The sequence below is a fragment of the Eriocheir sinensis genome, chromosome 48 (assembly GCF_024679095.1).
Source record: "Eriocheir sinensis breed Jianghai 21 chromosome 48, ASM2467909v1, whole genome shotgun sequence".
NCBI classification, from domain to species: domain Eukaryota; kingdom Metazoa; phylum Arthropoda; class Malacostraca; order Decapoda; family Varunidae; genus Eriocheir; species Eriocheir sinensis.
In genome coordinates, this window is record NC_066556.1 from 9,699,240 (window position 1) to 9,718,507 (window position 19,268).

The following is a 19,268-nucleotide window of genomic DNA, read 5'->3' on the forward strand; positions in this document are numbered from 1 at the left end:
TTCAATCTAGCTTTGTCAAATACACTCATCCATCTTCGGAATGGCATTAGCATCAGGCAATATAACGTTTGTGGAGTCTTAGTGTTATCATTCTCTCCTTAACAGTCCAGGTTTATCAGATAAGCCTTATCACTCCACAAAGCCGCCCCATCACCTTACCGTAATATTACTTTACCACAATCAAGATTATTACATTTAGTACTACTTATACATTTTCCTGGCGATTAAATATTCTGTGTGGATTTATTATATCGTCTCTACATGCAGTTCTTATTGATGATTTTAGTAAGTATTCATCTTTTAAGAACCGCGAAACAGGGCACGCTGACGAAATTAGTTAAAAGAGAAGGAGAGAGAAAGAGATAGAGAAATATTCCGTGAGGACTTAGCATATCGGCTATACATGCAGTTCTTATTGGTGTTTTTAGTAAAAAATAATCTCTTAAGAACTGGGAAATAGGACACGTTGACGAAATTAGTAAAGAGAAAAATATTGAGAAAGAAAAAGTTAGAGATAATGGGTACATAGATAGACAGAGACAGTAATAATAATGGAACGGAGGCAAGTACTCACGTAATACCTCGCTGAGAGAGGAACATTTACAGGTGAGAGAAAGAGAGAGAAAGAGAAAGACAGAGATAGTAGGCAGATAGATAGGCAGCGAGACAGTTATAATAATGGAGAGGATGACAAGTACTCACGTAATACCTCGCTGAGAGAGGAACATTTACAGGTGAGAGAAAGAGAGAGAAAGAGAAAGACAGAGAAAGTAGGCAGATAGATAGGCAGCGAGACAGTTATACTAATGGAGAGGATGACAAGTACTCACGTAACACCCCGTTGTGAGAGGAACATTTGCAGTTGAGAGAAAGAGAGAGAAAGAGAAAGACAGAGAAAGTAGGCAGATAGATAGGCAGCGAGACACAGTTATAATAATGGAGAGGATGACAAGTACTCACGTAACACCCCGTTGTGAGAGGAACATTTGCAGGTGAATCGCAGCTTGCAGTAGGTTCGTCGGTGGTCAATGAAGTCACTTAGGTTGGAGAAGAGCTCACGGCAGTTCCCGCAGATGAGGATGTCGGGGCTGCCTGCAAAGGGGGCGAGGATTGAGAATGGGTCACCTCACGTCCTTCCCCTAATGGAAGACTCGAATCCTTCCTCTGAGAGACTGACACTCCAATCCTGTGCTCTAGTAGTTGAAATATTTTGCTGAGATGTTTAATACTGTACTTGATTTGGTCTTTTTAACACCTTTGAAACTTTACTAGGAGAGTCTAATGCTATACTTTTGATAATTCTTTTCGGCAATATTTACACCTTTCAATGATAAGGTATGATTAGCGCGGAGGTAAAAAGAAAACAAAGGTACTACAAATTAGGTAAGATATTGGCTATTCTTAAATTAGTCTTTGGATAACCAGTATATATTGATTTTCTCTCTAAGATGATATTCGTATTCAGTGCGCAGGGAAAAAAATAAATTGTTTCTATAATTTACGGAGGCATGAATTCCAAACTTGTTCTAATATTTTGCACTTTAGATCTATTTACAAGATTGCAATTATTTCAACACCGACAGTAAATACCATGATCATCTCTTGCACTACTGTTAATCAAAGTAAAGACAGTGGCGGGTGAGTGTGTACCAACGTAAACAAACACAAAGGTAATAGTGATAATAACAACAATAATAATAATAATAATGATAGGTGTTAATTGACATTCTTCTTCTTAGTGGCAAAACACACAAAAAGGGTGACAAAAATAAGGTAAAAAAAAACATGTGCAGTTCTAAATCATACGGCTATACACGTGTCCACTCTACACACCTGCCGCACACCTGTCTACGCCCACTACAGGTAAACATTAATGAAAAAACAACAACTACCCCTTAAAACTGTCATTAATGAGATGCAACAGTGACCTAAAAAAGAAAACAGGAAAACTTAACGATCACTTGTTCTTTAATATTCGAAGGAGGAGGAGAAAGAGGAACTGAAGCGCAGGAGAAGGGAAAAGGAGGAGGAGGAGGAGGAGGAGGAGGAGGAGGAGGAGGGCAGGTAGTGGACGAAGCCTGGGATGAAAAAGGGACACAGATAAAGAGGAGGAGGAGGAGGAGGAGGAGGAGGAGGAGGAGGAGGTGGAGCAAAAGGGCAAGAAAGAAGAGGGTGCAGGTAGTGGACGAAGAGGCGAAAAGGAAGGAAAGGACACTGGGGAGGAGGAAGAAGCGGAGTGGGAGTAGGAGTAGAAGGAGGAGGAGGAGGAGGAGGAGGAGGAGGACGAGGGGGAGAGGACAAGGAAGAGGGTTGTTGGACGTCCGTCTCCTGAACTTGGTGCATCTCCGTTCTGATGAATTTATGCATGCAATTTTGTACACTATTGTATTTTAACGGATGCTGCTCGCCGGACCGTCCCTTCCTCCCTCGCGCCTTGCTTGCTTCCTCCGCCCTCTCCCTGCGTCCTCCTCCTCCTCCTCCTGCTCCACCTCCCCTTCTTCCTCCTCTCCCCTCAATTTCCCATTCCCGTTTTATCACTTCCGTTCTCAGCTCTCCTTCCTCCCTCTCTCCTTCTTCTGATCTTTCAAGAGACTGGTCATTCATTACGTTCTTTTTTAAGCTATTTTCTTATCAGTGTTCTTTGTTATTGAGGTTTTTATTTGAATTTTGTTTGGTATTTTTTGGAACTTTCATTCACAAATTTTTTTTAGTCCTCCGTCCTCTCCCTCCTCTCTCGTTCAGGAATTTGTGTTGCAAGATTTTCAAACACTTTTTTTTTTACATTCTTTAAAACACTTTACAAATCTCTTTCCTTTCTTCTTTCCTTCCTTCCTTCCTTTCCTCTTTCACCTCGTCCTTCATCGTGTGTGCATTTTAGATTTATTTAGATATTTTTCCCTCCTGTCTTCTGATTCACGAAGGGGGTCAAGGATAATGCAGTAATCCAGTAAGTCTATGTCACCTTGCAACTCCCCTACACACTGACTCACCTCCAGCGTGTGAGGCAAAGGAGCTAAGGTGATTATTTCCTGCAATAAAAGAGAAACTGAAAGGAATTTTTACATAACTCTTGGGTCACCGCACAGACTAGCCTCTCGGGGGTAGGGGAGGGAGGGACTGAGGTGGCTGAGGGAATAAGAGAGGAAAAGGGGAAGGAGGGGATAGAGGGAGGGACGGAAGGAGTTAGGAAGGGAGGGAACGAGTGTGAAATATGATGGCTTAAGAAGATGGAAAGGAAAGGAACCTGCAGAAAGGAATTAACTTGGATTAAATAGGTTAGGAAGGAAGGGAGGAAAAAGGATTGATGCAGGGATGAGGTAGATAGAGAAATATTACAGAGGAGGAGGACGAGAGGGATGAAGATGAAGAGACGGGAGGACAGGAGGTGGAGGATCAGGAGGAGGAGGAGGAGGAGGAGGAGGTGCAAACAAGATATAAGCTAAGGAACTGACGTGATATAAAGCCGTTAGCTGCTCGGGTCAAGCTGGTGGGGGATTTATAACTTCATGGAAAACGTATAATAATATAACGCATGACTCAAACCAACGGAAGGAAGCTGACACACACACACACACACACACACACACACACACATACACACACACACACACACGTTTATCAATACAAAGAGAAAGGAAGGAAGCTACACGGAGGCGACAAGGACGAGAAAGAGATAGATAAATAGATAAAAATAGAGACATAGATAGATATAGATAGGTGGACAGATATATAGAAAGACAGATATTGATAAATAGATAGTGTTGGAGAGAGAGAGAGAGAGAGAGAGAGAGAGAGAGAGAGAGAGAGAGAGAGAAATACACAATAAAAACGGAGGAAAACTTCAGCACAGTTTGCAAAATCCAATAAAACCCGAAAAAAAAAGGAAAAGTCTGGAAAAGCAAGGCCGAGGAAAGGAAGGACAAGCGATGAAATAAAAGTATAGAAAAAGTATTAAGAAAAAAAGTTGCAGGTGTACAAAGTAAGAGAAAAAAACCCTTTGAGATGAGCGAACCGATAAGCCAAAAAAGAAAAAGAAAAAGAAAAAAAGAACGTCCTTGAGTAGAGACAAACTAAAAAAAAACCCCGAAGAGAAGAAGGAGACGAGAAGAATAAAAAAATAAATAGGAGAAAGAAGATGACGGAAGGAGAAAATAAAGGAGAATAGCAGAAGGGTAGAAGAAAACAAAGAAGATGACGAGAGGAGAAAATAATGGAGGAGAGGAAAAGGGTAGAAGGATAAGAAAAATAAAGAAAAACGAAAAAAAGACGACGGAAGGAGAAAATAAAGGAGAGGAGGAGGAGACGGAAAGAAAAATAAAGAAAGAAGAGAGAGAAGAGAAAAAGACAAGAAGGGTAGAAGAAGAAACATTAAGAGAAAAAGAACGAGAAATAAGAGGACGAGAAGATAATAAAGAAGAAGAAGAGGAGGAGGAGGAGGAGGAGGAGAAGGGTAGAAACGAAAAAGAAAAGAAAGAAAAGCAAGCAGGAAAGAAGACGACGAGACAAGAACAAGAAGAAGAAGAAGGACAAAATAACAATAACCATAAACTGACACTGAAGAAAAGAAAGACAAAAAACAAGACAGAAAAAAAAACGGAGACACACACAGCATCGACGAGGGAGAGGGACAGGACAGCGGACAGAGGACGGAGGACGGACGGGGCAGGGCAGCGCAAGGAGGTGGTCTTACTGTATGTCTTCAGGTCCTCAAGTCCAGGGGCAGCTATTTTCTTGGGCGACTGTGCGCGTGGCTGTTGTCTCATGCTCGGCACCACCAGGCGAGGCCGCTTCAGGGGGGGCGTGAGGCGCGGCCCACAGGCACCCATAGCGCCCCCGGCATTGTAACTGTGGGAAGGGAAACATGTGTGAGCGAATGAGCGAGCGATCGAGTGTGTATGTGTGGGTGTGGGTAGGTGGGTGTCAGTGTCTGCCTGTGTGTGCGTGTGTGTGTGTGTGTGTGTGTGTGTGTGTGTGTGTGATGCAAGTTTAGGTGATGGAGGGAAGAAAGGAGGAGGAACGATGGAGACAGAGAGAGGGGGAGAGATGGAGGGAGGAAGAATATCATGGGAAATGGACGAGGAAAGAATATAGTAGGAAAAATGTTTCTGTGGGGGTGGTGGAGAGGGAAAGAGATGGAGCGAGACAGATAGATAGATAGATAGAGAGAGAGAGAGAGAGAGAGAGAGAGAGAGAGAGAGAGAGAGAGAGAGAGAGAGAGAGAGAGAGAGAGAGAGAGAGAGAGAGAGAGAGAGAGAGAGAGAGAGAGAGAGAGAGAGAGAGAGAGAGAGAGAGAGAGAGAGAGAGAGAGAGAGAGTAATAACGAGTAGGAGGAACACTAAGATGAAGACGAGAAGGAAGATGACCCGAAGAAAATAGAAGAATGAAGAGGAGGAGGAGGAGGAGGAGGAGGAGGAGGAGGAGGAGGAGGAGGAGGAAAAGGAAGAAGAGAAATAGAGAGAGAGAGTAGTACACTATCATCACCACCACCACCTACTACTACTACTACTACTACTACTACCACTACTACTACCACCACTACCTCACAACATCCAACGCCGTAACTTTCCGGCACAGTTTTACCAAGTTTTTAGTCTTTCAAAATAAATGCTGAAAAAATCTGGCAAGAATTCTTAGAAGCCAGACGAGTTTTATGTGAAGGAAGGTGAGGTGTGAGAGGGCAAGGAAGGGAAGGGGGGGGAGGAAGGGAGGAAAGAGGGAGAGAGAAACAGAAGGGGTGGGAGGAGAAAGGGGGAGAGAGAGAGAGAGAGAGAGAGAGAGAGAGAGAGAGAGAGAGAGAGAGAGAGAGAGAGAGGCAAAGACGGTAACGAGAAGAGAGAGGAAGAAAAAAAAGATTGGTGGCGAGGCTGTCCGGTGCAAATAAAGAAGAAAAAGAGAAAAAGAAGGAAGAGAAAATTGGGAGAGAGGAGAGAGGTAAAGATGGAAGAGGAAGAGGAGTATGACAAGAGAAGAGCGGAAGAAATAGATAAATAAAAAGTGAAGAAAGGAATATGGAGAATTGTGAGGGTTAGAACAAAGAGGAGGAGGAGGAGGAGGAGGAGGAGGAGGAGGAGGAGGAGGAGGAGGAGGAGGAGTGTGTTATGTGGTTTAAAAGAAATATGATAATGGTGATTGAAAGATTAAACAAAATAAACGGATTGAAATTAATCTTACCTAAAACCTCTCTCTCTCTCTCTCTCTCTCTCTCATACTTGCCTTGTCAACACTTAAGTTTCCTCGCGAGCAAACTTGTGCCATTAAAAAATCTAAAAAAAGGACGAAAAAAACAATGTGAGACGCCAATCACCTAAGTCTCCCCCTCGACTCTCCCCTCTGCCCTCTTCTTTCACCTCTCCCCTCTTGCCCTCTTCCTCTTCCTCATCCTCCTCTTTTCCGTTTTTCCTTCTTTTCAGCCAAACCTTCGATAACATTTCTCTTTTCCCCACTTTCCTTCCCTATTACTTTCTTTTAAACTCTCCCTTATTTTTCTTGCAGTTCCTTCCTCTCCTTTTTCTCCCTTCTGCCCTCTCCTTTCACCTCCTCTCCTGACCCTTTCTTCCTTTTCTTCGCTTCTCTCTTATCCCTTCTCCTTCCTTGCCTCTCCTTCTTTCCTACCTTTTCTTTCCTCTTCCTTCTCTCCTCCTCTTTCCTCCCTTTACTCTATCCTCCCCATCTTTCACCTCTCCCCTCTTCTCTTCCGTCTCCCCTTCCTTTTCCTCTGACCTTTCCTCTTCTTTTCCGTTTTCCTTCTTTTCCTCCTTCCTTTCCATAATTTTCCTTCTTTCCCTGCTTTCCTTCACTTCTACTTCTTTTTTTACTTCTTTCCTCTTCTTCTTCTTCTCTTTCCCTCTTCTTCCTTTTCCCGTTTCTCTTCATTTTCACTTTTCTCCTCTTTTTTTCCCTCCTCGTTTTTTTTCCTTATTTTTTTCTTTCCTCCCTTTGCTCTCCTCCTTTCTTTACGTTTTTCCTGTTCTTTTTTCTCCCTCCTCTTCCTCCTCCTCCCTTACCTCTCCTTCTTTCATCCCATTTCTCCTCCTCTTCCTCCTTCCCTTCCCTTTCCTTCTTTCTCTTCCTTATCTTACCTTTCCCTTTTTCTCCCTTCCCCCTCTTTTTCTTTCTCAATTCCCCTTTCATTATTTTCCTTCGTTTTCCATTCACTTCTTCCTCCTTCCCCTTAACTTTTCCTTTTTCTCTTTTTCTCATATCCGCCTTTCCCTATTTTCTCCTTTTCCATTCTCTTTCTCCTCCCCCTTTTCTCTCTCCTCTCACTTTCTCCTCTTCCTTCTTTTCCTATTCAGTTTTCTATTTTCTCCTTCCTTTTCCTTCCTTTTCCAACTCCCGTACCTTTCTTTCTCTCCTCTCTTCCCCTCATTCTCCTTTTTTACCTTTTCCTTCTCCTCTACCTCTCATTTTCTTCCTCTCCATCCTCCATTTCCTCCTTCTCTTGTATTTCTTTCATTCCTCCTCCATTTCCTCCATTTCCTCTTTCCTTTGTATTTCCTTCCTTCTTCCTATTCCCTTTCACCCATTCCTACTCTTACTACCTTTTCTCTCTTCCCTTTCTCCCTTTCTTCATCCGTCTCTCTCTTTTCTTCCCCCTCTTCCCCCTCTCCTCTGCTTCCCCTTTCATCTTTTTCCTTCTTCTTCCCCTTCTTCCTCCTCCCTGTTCCATCTCTCCTCTCACTTCTTCCTGCTACCCTCGCCCTCCCCTTATCCTCTTTTCCTCATCTTTATCTTCTCCTTTTTTCTTCCTTCATTCCCCTCATCTTTCTATCTTTCAATCTTCCTCTTCTTCACTTTCCTTCTTTCCTGTCTCCTCTACTCATCATTCCCTCTCTCTCCTTCCTCCTCTCGGTATGCCAACCAATTTTTCCTCCTCTCTCTCCCTCTCTCTCTTTCCCCTCGGTTTTCTCCTCCCCTCACCTGTCTCTTCCTACCTTCTCTCCTCTCAGTGTCTATTTCCTTCTTATTTCCTTCATTTCCTCCCCCGAAGTAGGATATTACCTCTGCCATTCCCCTCAATACAACGTCAACTCTCCTCCTCCTCCTCCTACTACTACTACTACTACTACTGCTACTTCTACTACTACTATTACCACTACTACTTCTACTTCTACTACTACTACTTTCACCGCCATCGCCACAGACAACAATCACTAACATCCTTCCATCATTCCTTTCAATAATAAGATAATAGAAGAGAAAATGGCGAGAACTTTTTAAAAACTCTTCCCGATCGAACTTGGAGAGAAGAAAAGATTAAAAAAAGTCTTGGACACTGAAAACAAAGATCCATGACATACTTTTTTCTTTCTTTTTTTTCTTTTCTGCTTCAGAGAGAGAGAGAGAGAGAGAGAGAGAGAGAGAGAGAGAGAGAGAGAGAGAGAGAGAGAGAGAGAGAGAGAGAGAGAGAGAGAGAGAGAGAGAGAGAGAGAGAGAGAGAGAGAGAGAGAGAGACAGAGAGAGAGAGAGAGAGAGAGAGAGAGAGAGAGAGAGAGAGAGAGAGAGAGAGAGAGAGAGAGAGAGAGAGAGAGAGAGAGAGAGAGAGAGAGAGAGAGAGAGAGAGAGAGAGAGAGAGAGAGAGAGAGAGAGAGAGAGAGAGAGAGAGAGAGAGAGAGAGAGAGAGAGAGAGAGAGAGAGAGAGAGAGAGAGAGAGAGAGAGAGAGAGAGAGAGAGAGAGAGAGAGAGAGAGAGAAAAAAGGCGTCCCCATTCTTCAAGGCGAGCTGGAGGCGGGTTAACGAAGCTCTAATGGAGAGATCGATGTTTGACTGACTATTTCTTTGATTTTCTGGTCCTGGACTTCAATGGCGAGGAGGAAATTGATGCCGAAGAGTGTAGGAAGGGAAAAAGGAGACATGCGGAGGCGGACGAGGAGGAGGAGGAGGAGGAGGAGGAGGAGGAGGAGGAAGGAGAGAAAGAAGAGGAGGAGGGTATGTGCGTGGGACGGAAGGATGTAAGGAAGAGACCAAGAAATAGAGGGAAGAGAAGGAAGGAGATGTGTCTGAAAAGGAGGAGGAGGAGGAATCGGAGGCGGGAGAGGAAGAAGAGGGATGGAAAGATTCAAGGAAGGGAGTATGAAAAAAAAAATGAAATAGAGGAAGGAACGAAGAGGAGTGATAAATGTGGGAGAAAATGAAGGAATGCAGGAAGGAATGAAATAAGAAAAAGCAAAAAAATGTGAAGAGGAAGAAAAAAATATAGAAAAGGAAGGGGAGAGGAATGAAGGAATGAAGGAGGGAAGTAAGGAGATAGGGGTCAAAGGAAAAGTGAAGAGAAGGAAAGAGGAGTGGGAGAAGAAAGAGAATTGATGAATGAGTGAATGAGGGAGGGAAAAAGGAAGTAAGAGAGCCAGAAAAGATGGAAAGAAGTATTGATAAAGGAGTAAGGAGGGAGGAATAAGGGAGTGAAGGTGTGTGAGAGGGAAAGAAGAGGAAGAAAAGGTGGAAAGGAAATAGAGATAAAAGAGTAAGGAGGGAGGAATAAGGGAGTGAAGGTGTGTGAGAGGAAAAGAAGAGGAAGAAAAGGTGGAAAAGAAGTAGAGATAAAAGAGTAAGGAGGGAGGAATAAGGGAGTGAAGGAGTGTGAGAGGGAAAGAAGAGGAAGAAAAGGTGGAAAGGAAGTAGAGATAAAGGAGTAAGGAGGGAGGAATAAGGGAGTGAAGGAGGAAGTGAACGTGTGTGGGAGGGAATGAAGAGCAAGGGAAAGCGAAAAAGAGGAATGATAAAGGAGGGGATGAAGGAATGAGAAATGGATGGAAGGGGTGCATCTAGCCTTCACTCTGAGCAGGAAGTCTCAAGGATTAAGTCTGCAAAGTTCTTCATATAAATTCCCCGCTTCGTGCTGGTGTTACACTGGGCTCCTCTGGCATTACTTCAGACTAATGTACGTAGTCGTGTTAAGGCCCCGACGCCATTATCTCCGTGTTATGCAAGGAAGAGATCACTAAGGTAGTTTTTTTTTAGATGGTTTCGCCTCTCTCTCGTATCAACTCTTTCCAAAGGCAGCAGAAAAGGAGACTGATCGGGTCCTCAATTCCTCATGAGTGTCTTCTTCGGGTTGATGGGGCAGAAGCTTCGTCAAACTACCACCAGGGCTTCCGGGTTTTGCGCGGGAGAAATTGATTTAAGGACGGCATTCTCAGGCGCTTCCTCCCCTCCCATTAACATCAACTATTTGCAAAGGCCGCCGAAAAGGAGATGGATCGGGTTCTCATGTGTGTTTTTTCTTATCTTGGTCACAATGCCACCAGGGTTATAAAACTACCCATGTAAATTCCCACAACTCCTACGGAAGAATTATTGAATGTGTGTGTGTGTGTGTGTGTGTGTGTGTGTGTGTGTGTGTGTGTGTGTGTGTGTGTGTGTGTGTGTGTGTGTGTGTGTGTGTGTGTGTGTGTGTGTGTGTGGTGAAACGCCGGAATGTTAAAGAATATGGTTTGTCATCAGTGTACGTGTTCGTGGTACAGAGGCCTCGTCACACCATATACCACCACGGAAATAATGGCCACAGCTCCTACGAATGCTTTATTAAATGTGGGTGCGTAAGCCCTGAAGCGTTTACGAGTATGGCCCTTAAGTTCTATACATCGAGAAAGGAAATACGAGAGTGATACAGCGTTCTCTTAACCCATATGCGTGATTTGTCGCCAATGAACGATCCTTCCCCTCCCCCTCCTCCTCCTCCTCCTCCTCCTCCTCTTTCACCTTGATGAGAGTGGAGACAAAAGACCCGCGCAATTTAGCCTTCCTGTTTCATTAATAATTTCGACGCGCAAGGTAAAGGACGAAGAAGAGTTTACGGCGTGTGTGTTTCGGATTTGCTATCGTGATTATTTTGCTGTCAATGAAGGCTTCGCTCCTCCTTTACGCCTTGATGAGAATGGAGGGAAAATACGACGCAGGATTTAAGCGATTCAGTATTATCAATTTCGTGCAGTGTGAAGAAAGAAGAAAGAGGTGAGTTTTTATAGAGTAATCTGATTTGTAAGAAGACACAGGTAAGTTGATTTGGAAAGACATAGGTAAGAAGACAGAGAGAGGGAAGAAGACAGAGGTTAGAAGACAGAGAGAGGGAAGAAGACAGAGGTAAGAAGACAGAGAGAGGGAAGAAGACAGAGGTTAGAAGACAGAGAGAGGGAAGAAGACAGAGGTAAGAAGACAGAGAGAGGGAAGAAGACAGAGGTAAGAAGACAGAGAGAGGGAAGAAGACAGAGGTGAGAAGACAAAGGGAGGTAAGAAGACAGAGGTAAGAGGACAGAGGTAAGAAGACAGAGGTAAGAAGACAGAGGTAAGAAGACAGAGGTAAGAAGACAGAGGTAAGAAGACAGAGGTAAGAGGACAGAGGTAAGAAGACAGAGGTAAGAAGACAGAGGTAAGAAGACAAAGGTAAGAAGACAGAGGTAAGAAGACAGAGGTAAGAAGACAAAGGTAAGAAGACAGAGGTAAGAAGACAAAGGTAAGAAGACAAAGGTAAGAAGACAAAGGTAAGAAGACAAAGGTAAGAAGACAAAGGTAAGAAGACAGAGGTAAGAAGACAGAGGTAAGAAGACAAAGGGAGGTAAGAAGACAGAGGTAAGAAGACAGAGGTAAGAAGACAAAGGGAGGTAAGAAGACAGAGGTAAGAAGACAGAGGTAAGAAGACAAAGGGAGGTAAGAAGACAGAGGTAAGAAGACAGAGGGAGGTAAGAAGACAGAGGTAAGAAGACAGAGGGAGGTAAGAAGACAGAGGTAAGAAGACAGAGGTAAGAAGACAGAGGGAGGTAAGAAGACAGAGGTAAGAAGACAGAGGTAAGAAGACAGAGGTAAGAAGACAGAGGTAAGAAGACAGAGGTAAGAAGACAGAGGTAAGAAGACAGAGGTAAGAAGACAGAGGTAAGCAGACAGAGGAGGTAATAAGACAGAGGTAAGCAGACAGAGGTAAGAAGACAGAGGGAGGTAAGAAGACAGAGGTAAGAAGACAGAGGTAAGAAGACAGAGGTAAGAAGACAGAGGGAGGTAAGAAGACAGAGGTAAGAAGACAGAGGTAAGAAGACAGAGGGAGGTAAGAAGACAGAGGTAAGAAGACAGAGGGAGGTAAGAAGACAGAGGTAAGAAGACAAAGGGAGGTAAGAAGACAGAGATAAGAAGACAAAGGGAGGTAAGAAGACAGAGGGAGGTAAGAAGACAGAGGTAAGAAGACAGAGGTAAGAAGACAGAGGTAAGAAGACAAAGGGAGGTAAGAAGACAAAGGGAGGTAAGAAGACAGAGGGAGGTAAGAAGACAGAGGTAAGAAGACAGAGGTAAGAAGACAGAGGGAGGTAAGAAGACAGAGGTAAGAAGACAGAGGTAAGAAGACAAAGGGAGGTAAGAAGACAGAAGTAAGAAGACAGAGGGAGGTAAGAAGACAGAGGTAAGAAGACAGAGGTAAGAAGACAAAGGGAGGTAAGAAGACAGAGGTAAGAAGACAGAAGGAGGTAAGAAGACAGAGGTAAGAAGACAAAGGTAAGAAGACAAAGGGAGGTAAGAAGACAGAGGTAAGAAGACAGAGGGAGGTAAGAAGACAGAGGTAAGAAGACAGAGGGAGGTAAGAAGACAGAGGTAAGAAGACAGAGGTAAGAAGACAGAGGTAAGAAGACAGAGGGAGGTAAGAAGACAGAGGTAAGAAGACAGAGTGAGGTAAGAGACAGAGAGGTAAGAAGACAGACGTAAGAAGACAGACGTAAGAAGACAGAGTGAGGTAAGAGACAGAGGTAAGAAGACAGACGTAAGAAGACAGACGTAAGAAGACAGAGTGAGGTAAGAGACAGAGGTAAGAAGACAGAGTGAGGTAAGAGACAGAGGTAAGAAGACAGAGTGAGGTAAGAGACAGAGGTAAGAAGACAGAGGTAAGAAGACAGAGGGAGGTAAGAAGACAGAGGTAAGAAGACAGAGGGAGGTAAGAAGACAGAGGTAAGAAGACAGAGGTAAGAAGACAGAGGTAAGAAGACAGAGTGAGGTAAGAGACAGAGGTAAGAAGACAGACAGAGGTAAGAAGACAGAGAGGTAAGAAGACAGAGGTAAGAAGACAAAGGGAGGTAAGAAGACAGAGGTAAGAAGACAGAGGTAAGAAGACAAAGGGAGGTAAGAAGACAGAGGTAAGAAGACAAAGGGAGGTAAGAAGACAGAGGGAGGTAAGAAGACAGAGGTAAGAAGACAGAGGGAGGTAAGAAGACAGAGGTAAGAAGACAGAGGGAGGTAAGAAGACAGAGGTAAGAAGACAAAGGGAGGTAAGAAGACAGAGGTATGAAGAGTGAGGTAAGAAGACAGAGGTAAGAAGACAGAGGGAGGTAAGAAGACAGAGGTAAGAAGACAAAGGGAGGTAAGAAGACAGAGGGAGGTAAGAAGACAGAGGTAAGAAGACAAAGGGAGGTAAGAAGACAGAGGTAAGAAGACAAAGGGAGGTAAGAAGACAGAGGGAGGTAAGAAGACAGAGGTAAGAAGACAGAGGGAGGTAAGAAGACAGAGGTAAGAAGACAAAGGGAGGTAAGAAGACAGAGGTAAGAAGACAGAGGGAGGTAAGAAGACAGAGGTAAGAAGACAGAGGGAGGTAAGAAGACAGAGGTAAGAAGACAAAGGGAGGTAAGAAGACAGAGGTAAGAAGACAAAGGGAAGTAAGAAGACAGAGGGAGGTAAGAAGACAGAGGTAAGAAGACAGAGGGAGGTAAGAAGACAGAGGTAAGAAGACAAAGGGAGGTAAGAAGACAGAGGTAAGAAGACAGAGGGAGGTAAGAAGACAGAGGTAAGAAGACAGAGAGAGGTAAGAAGACAGAGGTAAGAAGACAAAGGTAAGAAGACAGAGAGAGGTAAGAAGACAGAGAGAGATAAGAAGACAGAGGTAAGAAGACAAAGGTAAGAAGACAGAGAGAGGTAAGAAGACAAAGGTAAGAAGACAGAGAGAGGTAAGAAGACAGAGGTAAGAAGACAAAGGTAAGAAGACAGAGAGAGGTAAGAAGACAGAGAGAGGTAAGAAGACAGAGAGAGGTAAGAAGACAGAGAGAGGTAAGAAGACAAAGGGAGGTAAGAAGACAGGTAAGAAGACAGAGTGAGGCAAGAGACAGAGGTAAGAAGACAGAGGTGAGTTTTTATAGAGTAATCAGATTTGGTTTCGTGAGTTGTCGTCGCTAAACGCTCCCATTTCTTTGCTCCTTGACGAAAACTGAGACTTGAACGCCTGCAGGAATACCTCATTTCTTTATTTATACTGACGTGCAGCGCGAAAAAGAGTTGATATGATAGGCCGGAAGATTATATACAAATTTATCTGATTTCTTACCACGATTTACCGTCAATGAACGCCTCTTTCTTGCACCTCGATGATGAAAGACTAAAAACCTGCTGGATTTACGTGTTTCTTTAATACTTCCGAGGCGGAGGGAGACGATTTAGGAAGGCCGAGAAGGTATGTGCAAAGTTTTCTGATTCACCGTCAATAAACACTTTTCTCCCGCACCTCGATGACAAAAGACTGAAGACCTGCGAGATTTACGTGTTTCTTTATTAATTTGGACGTGGAGGGAGGAGACAGAATGGTAGAAAGAGTGTTTATAAGTTTCTTTGATTTCCTACCGTCAATGAACACTTCTCTCCTGCACCTCGATGACAAAATATTTAAAGGCCTGCGGGATTTACGCTTTTCTTTACAAATTTCGACGTGGGGGGAGAAGAGTTAGGAAGATCGAAAGAGTACATTCAAGTCTCTCTGATTTGTTACCCTCAATGAACACCTTCTCTCCTGCACTTAGAAGACAAAATACTTAAAGACTTGCGGGATTTACGTGTTTCTTCATTAAGCTGGACATGAAGTGCGAGGGAGGACAGTTTTAATGGTTGAAAGAGTTATATAAGTTTCTCTGATTCACTACCGCGATTTGTGGTTAATGAACACTTCTTTCCTGCACCTCGATGACAAAAAGATTAAAAGAGCTGCTAGATTTACGTGTTTCTTTATTAAGTTGGACATGAAGGGCAAGGGAGAAGAGTTTAAATGGTTGAAAGAGTTATATAAGTTTCTCTGATTCACTACCGCGATTTGTGGTTAATGAACACTTCTTTCCTGCACCTCGATGACAAAAAGATTAAAAGAGCTGCTGGATTTACGTGTTTCTTCATTAAGTTGGACATGAAGGGCAAGGGAGAACAGTTTAAATGGTTGAAAGAGTAATACAAGTTTCTCTGATTCACTTCTTTCACGCACCTCGATGACAAAAAGATTAAAAGAGATGCGGGTTTTCGGGTTTTATCATGAAATTCAACGTGCAGTGTGAAACAAGAAGGATAAGTAAAGTTTGGAGTATTATTAAACTCTCAGTTGTGAATGAGAGGGGTGATTTAGGTTGCAGATTTATGTATTTCATTATTAATATAGAGATGCACTGTAATGGAGGAAAATCAAGAAAACCTTAAAGAATAATTTGAATATCAGTAATTTGAACATTTTGCTTTGCTGTCACTGAATATATTGAAGAGAAGGGAGACTTAGGCTTTAATATATCCGTGTTTTGTTATTAATATTGACATGCGTTATAAAGGAGGAAAAGAACAAGTAAAGTTTAAAGAGTAATTTGAATATTAGTTGCGCTTTGTTGTTAGTGAACACTTTGAAGAGAAGGGAGACTTAGGCTATAATATATACGTGTTTTGTTATTAATATTGACATGCACGACAGAAGACCAAGTAAAGTTTAAAGAATAATTTGACTCTTAACTTGTACTTTCCCGTCAGTATGTATTTTGAAGAGAAGGGAGACTTAGGCTTTAATATATACGTATTTTGTTATTAATATTGACATGCACGACAGAAGACCAAGTAAAGTTTAAAGAATAATTTGACTCTTAACTTGTACTTTCCCGTCAGTATATATTTTGAAGAGAAGGGAGACTCAAGCTGAAGATTTATGTATTTCAATATTAGTTTCGACATGCACACCGTAAAATATGAAAAGCAAGTAAAGTTCAAAGAGTAATTTGATTTGCTCACGTGATATGCCGCCAATGGAGGGCCTCATTAACATTCCGGGCAGAGTACAAACTAAAGACCCGCCTCGCTGTGTGGATGTACGTTTGCACTGATAATTTCGCCGAGCATTGCGGAGGGAGAAGTTATTATGCTACAGAGCGCCAATACAAGTTTCCATGATTTGCGATATTATAAAGCACGGATACAGGTTACAAGACATGAATTCTGCAGCATGAACGTGAAAACACTCATGAGAACTCGACTAATCTCCTTTGTGGCCTTTGGAAAGAGTTATAGTGAGAGTCGAAAGCGTCTCAGAATACGGGTTAAGGTATCGAAGGTTATACTAGAAAGTTGGATTAGTCGGCGCAACATCTGTGGTCATATGCCGGAGAGAGACAGGAGGGGAAGGAATTATAGGAGAAGGGAACAGACCCCAGGAAACGGGACACAACCCTTGATTAATACCTGGTACCTATTCTCTGCTGGGTGGACAGGGGCGTAGGGTATCGGAAAAGCCGCCCATTTTTTCCACTCCGCACGGGAATCGAACCCAGGCTCTCTCGGCTGTGAGTCGAGTGTGCTAACCACTGCACCACGAAACCCCCAGGTTATACTAGAACTCCTTATGCCATGAAAAACGCCAGTAATACGCCAATAATGTCCTAGACTCACCGAGAAACATCATTATCACCAGCAAGTTATCACAAGACTACTCGTGACCGATGTGTTAGCTTTATTGCCCTGCGTGTTGGTAAATCACTGCCGTTACGTGTTGTCAGTTCATGGACTAAGACTGCTTCAACATCTATGAGCCAAATCGATTTATGCGCACGAAATAAATAGTTGCCATTTTTTTCTTTCACATCAAGGGAGGCAGCTCAAGGACAAGAAACTAAAACAGGAACAAAAAGTCCCGCTAGTCGCTGCTTCGGTGAAAGAAAACAGAACGAGAGGCCAAAAGAGAGGTCATTATCGGGTGGAAATATATTATCACTGATTTTAACGTGCAGGGAGAAGGAGAGAGACAACGCCACGCCGACGACTGGACTAGACTGGCATTGCGTCATCGAGGGAGGGCGAGGAAAAGGGCAATAAAGTGGGTTTACAAGGGGGACCATGTTGCTACACTGTCCTTCCTGGTACTGAGCCGCCCCTGTGCCGTGCGTTGATCGTGTTGTGTTGTGTTAACGTGACGGGTGGCCTGAATTTTTTATTACAGGAAAGGAAGCAGCTCAAAGGAAAAATAATAATAATAATAGTAATAATAATAATAATAATAATAATAATAATAATAATAATAATAATAATAATAATAATAATAATAATAATAATAATAATAATAATAATAATAATAATAATAATAATGAGAAAGAAAGCCCTCTAAACAATCCCCCTATAAAGAAGAGTTCAAAGAGTGGCCAAGAGTGAGGTCAATTTCGGGAGGAGAGGTGTCTCGATACGCTCCTCTTGAGAGACTATAGAGTTTGAAAGAATACAATCAACGCGCTTGTGTCCTTCGAATACAATCACCATCATCCCTTTCATTACTTCTTCCAACACCACCAACAATCACTATCACCACTGCCATTGTTACTATTACCGCCATAACTGTTACTATCATCACTGTTACCACTATTAGTCCACTGTAACCGTTGCTGTCACTACACAAGTAAAATCACTATCGCCTCAATTACCACCGAGACTGCTTCCACCATCATCACAACCACGCACTACAAAGCCCTACCTCCGTCAATATTCCTATCACCACCATCACCACCATCATAAGCACGCTATCACTATTCATTACTACATTTATTTCCCTACCAGTTGCATTTTCATTTCTAACACATGCTACGCTTTGTCCCTATCTATCTATCTATCTATCTATCTTTGTGTCTCTCCAGCTGTCTATCTTTCCTCCACCACCACCACCACGATCATAACCATTCTATCACTATTCATTATTAAATTTTTCACTACCATTTGCATTTTCATCTTTTAACACATGCATTTCTTTATATCTATCTCTCTATCTATCTATCTAGCTATCTATCTTTCCTCCACCACCACCACCACCACTACCGCCGCCTCATCAGAGTAATAATTCAACAGTCTCTCTCCCGGCCAGGCCTTCAAAGCACCCTCGCTCCCTCCCTCCCTCCCTCGCGCACTCACTCCCTGCAGCCTCCTCCTCGAAGCCTCCAGCGGCAATTAAAAACTTTCCTATCATAAAAAGAAGAGGGAAGACTTGCGACAACATAATACGATAACTTTACCTTCTGAATACGTTGTGGAGACTCATTTTCAGCCACGTCTCCTGAACCGGTATTAATTCGTTGGGTCTCGGGGTCGTAAGAAGTGAGAGAGAGAGGGAGGGGGAGAGGGAGGGAGAGGGAAGGGACAACGGTACAGGAAGAAGAAGAGGATGACTGTTTGGTAGGACAATAACCTAAAGAGAAAGAGTTTGGAGAAAGGTAAGAAGAGAAGGGAGGGAGAGGGAGGGAGAGGGGAAGAAAATATTGAAAAAAGAGAAAGAGGAGGAAGAGGGTTTGGGGTAAAAATAAGGTGAGGAGAAAGAGTTTGGAGAAAGCGAGAGGTGGGAAGTGAAGAGAAAGGGAAAGAAGAGGGGAAGAAAAGACCTAAAGAATAAAAAAGAGAAGGAGGAGGAAGGTTGGGAGGGAGAGGGGAGGAAAAGACAGAAAGACGATAAATAGAAGGAGTAAGAAGAATGTTTAAGTATGAGAAGTAGGTGGAGGAAAGGGAAAGATGAGTCAGGAGGAAAAGAAAGAGGAAAAGAAAAGGCGTAATACAAGGTTTGAGTAGAAAGAGAATATGAGAAGGTTAAGGAAAGTAGCGAGGTGAAGGTAAGGAGGAAGGGAAGGAAGGAGGGACGGAGGGAGGGAGGGAAGTAGCGAGGTGGAGGTAAGGAGCCAGGGAGGGGTGGGGAAGGGGGGGGGTAGAAGCAACAGGATGAAAGGAAAGGGTGTGATGCGTGATAAAAGGTTAAGAGGATAGGAGGAGGAGGAGGAGGAGGAGGAGTGACAAGGAGGGAAGAGGGAGGCAATAAGGCGAATCAAAGTTAACCAACCTTTGTGTCGTAATAAGATCCCCGTCTGAGGCTCCGTCGCTAGCTTGTTTTGTTCCTAGCGAGTCTTCCTCCCTCCAGCCTCCTCCTCCTCCTCTCTTCCCCTCTCTACCCCCACTCCTCCTCCACCTCCTCTTTCTACTATCTCTCAGTCCTCCTCTTCCTCTTGCCCTCTGTACCTTTTCACTTCCTCCTCTTCCTCTCTCCTTTT

General features: G+C 43.3%; 1 protein-coding gene across 1 annotated transcript in view; it reads right to left on the reverse strand.

Annotated features, from left to right (window-relative positions):
• The window catches only part of LOC126981576 (uncharacterized), a 30,316-nt gene that overhangs the window by 9,863 nt on the left and 1,185 nt on the right, over positions 1 to 19,268 (reverse strand). The window contains exons 2-4 of the mRNA XM_050832986.1: positions 4,691 to 4,845; positions 2,991 to 3,029; positions 961 to 1,092 (exon numbers count right to left, since the gene is read on the reverse strand). Coding sequence (XP_050688943.1) covers positions 961 to 1,092; positions 2,991 to 3,029; positions 4,691 to 4,826 — 307 coding nt within the window. The 5' untranslated portion in view covers positions 4,827 to 4,845. The remainder of the gene's footprint in view (positions 1 to 960; positions 1,093 to 2,990; positions 3,030 to 4,690; positions 4,846 to 19,268) is intronic.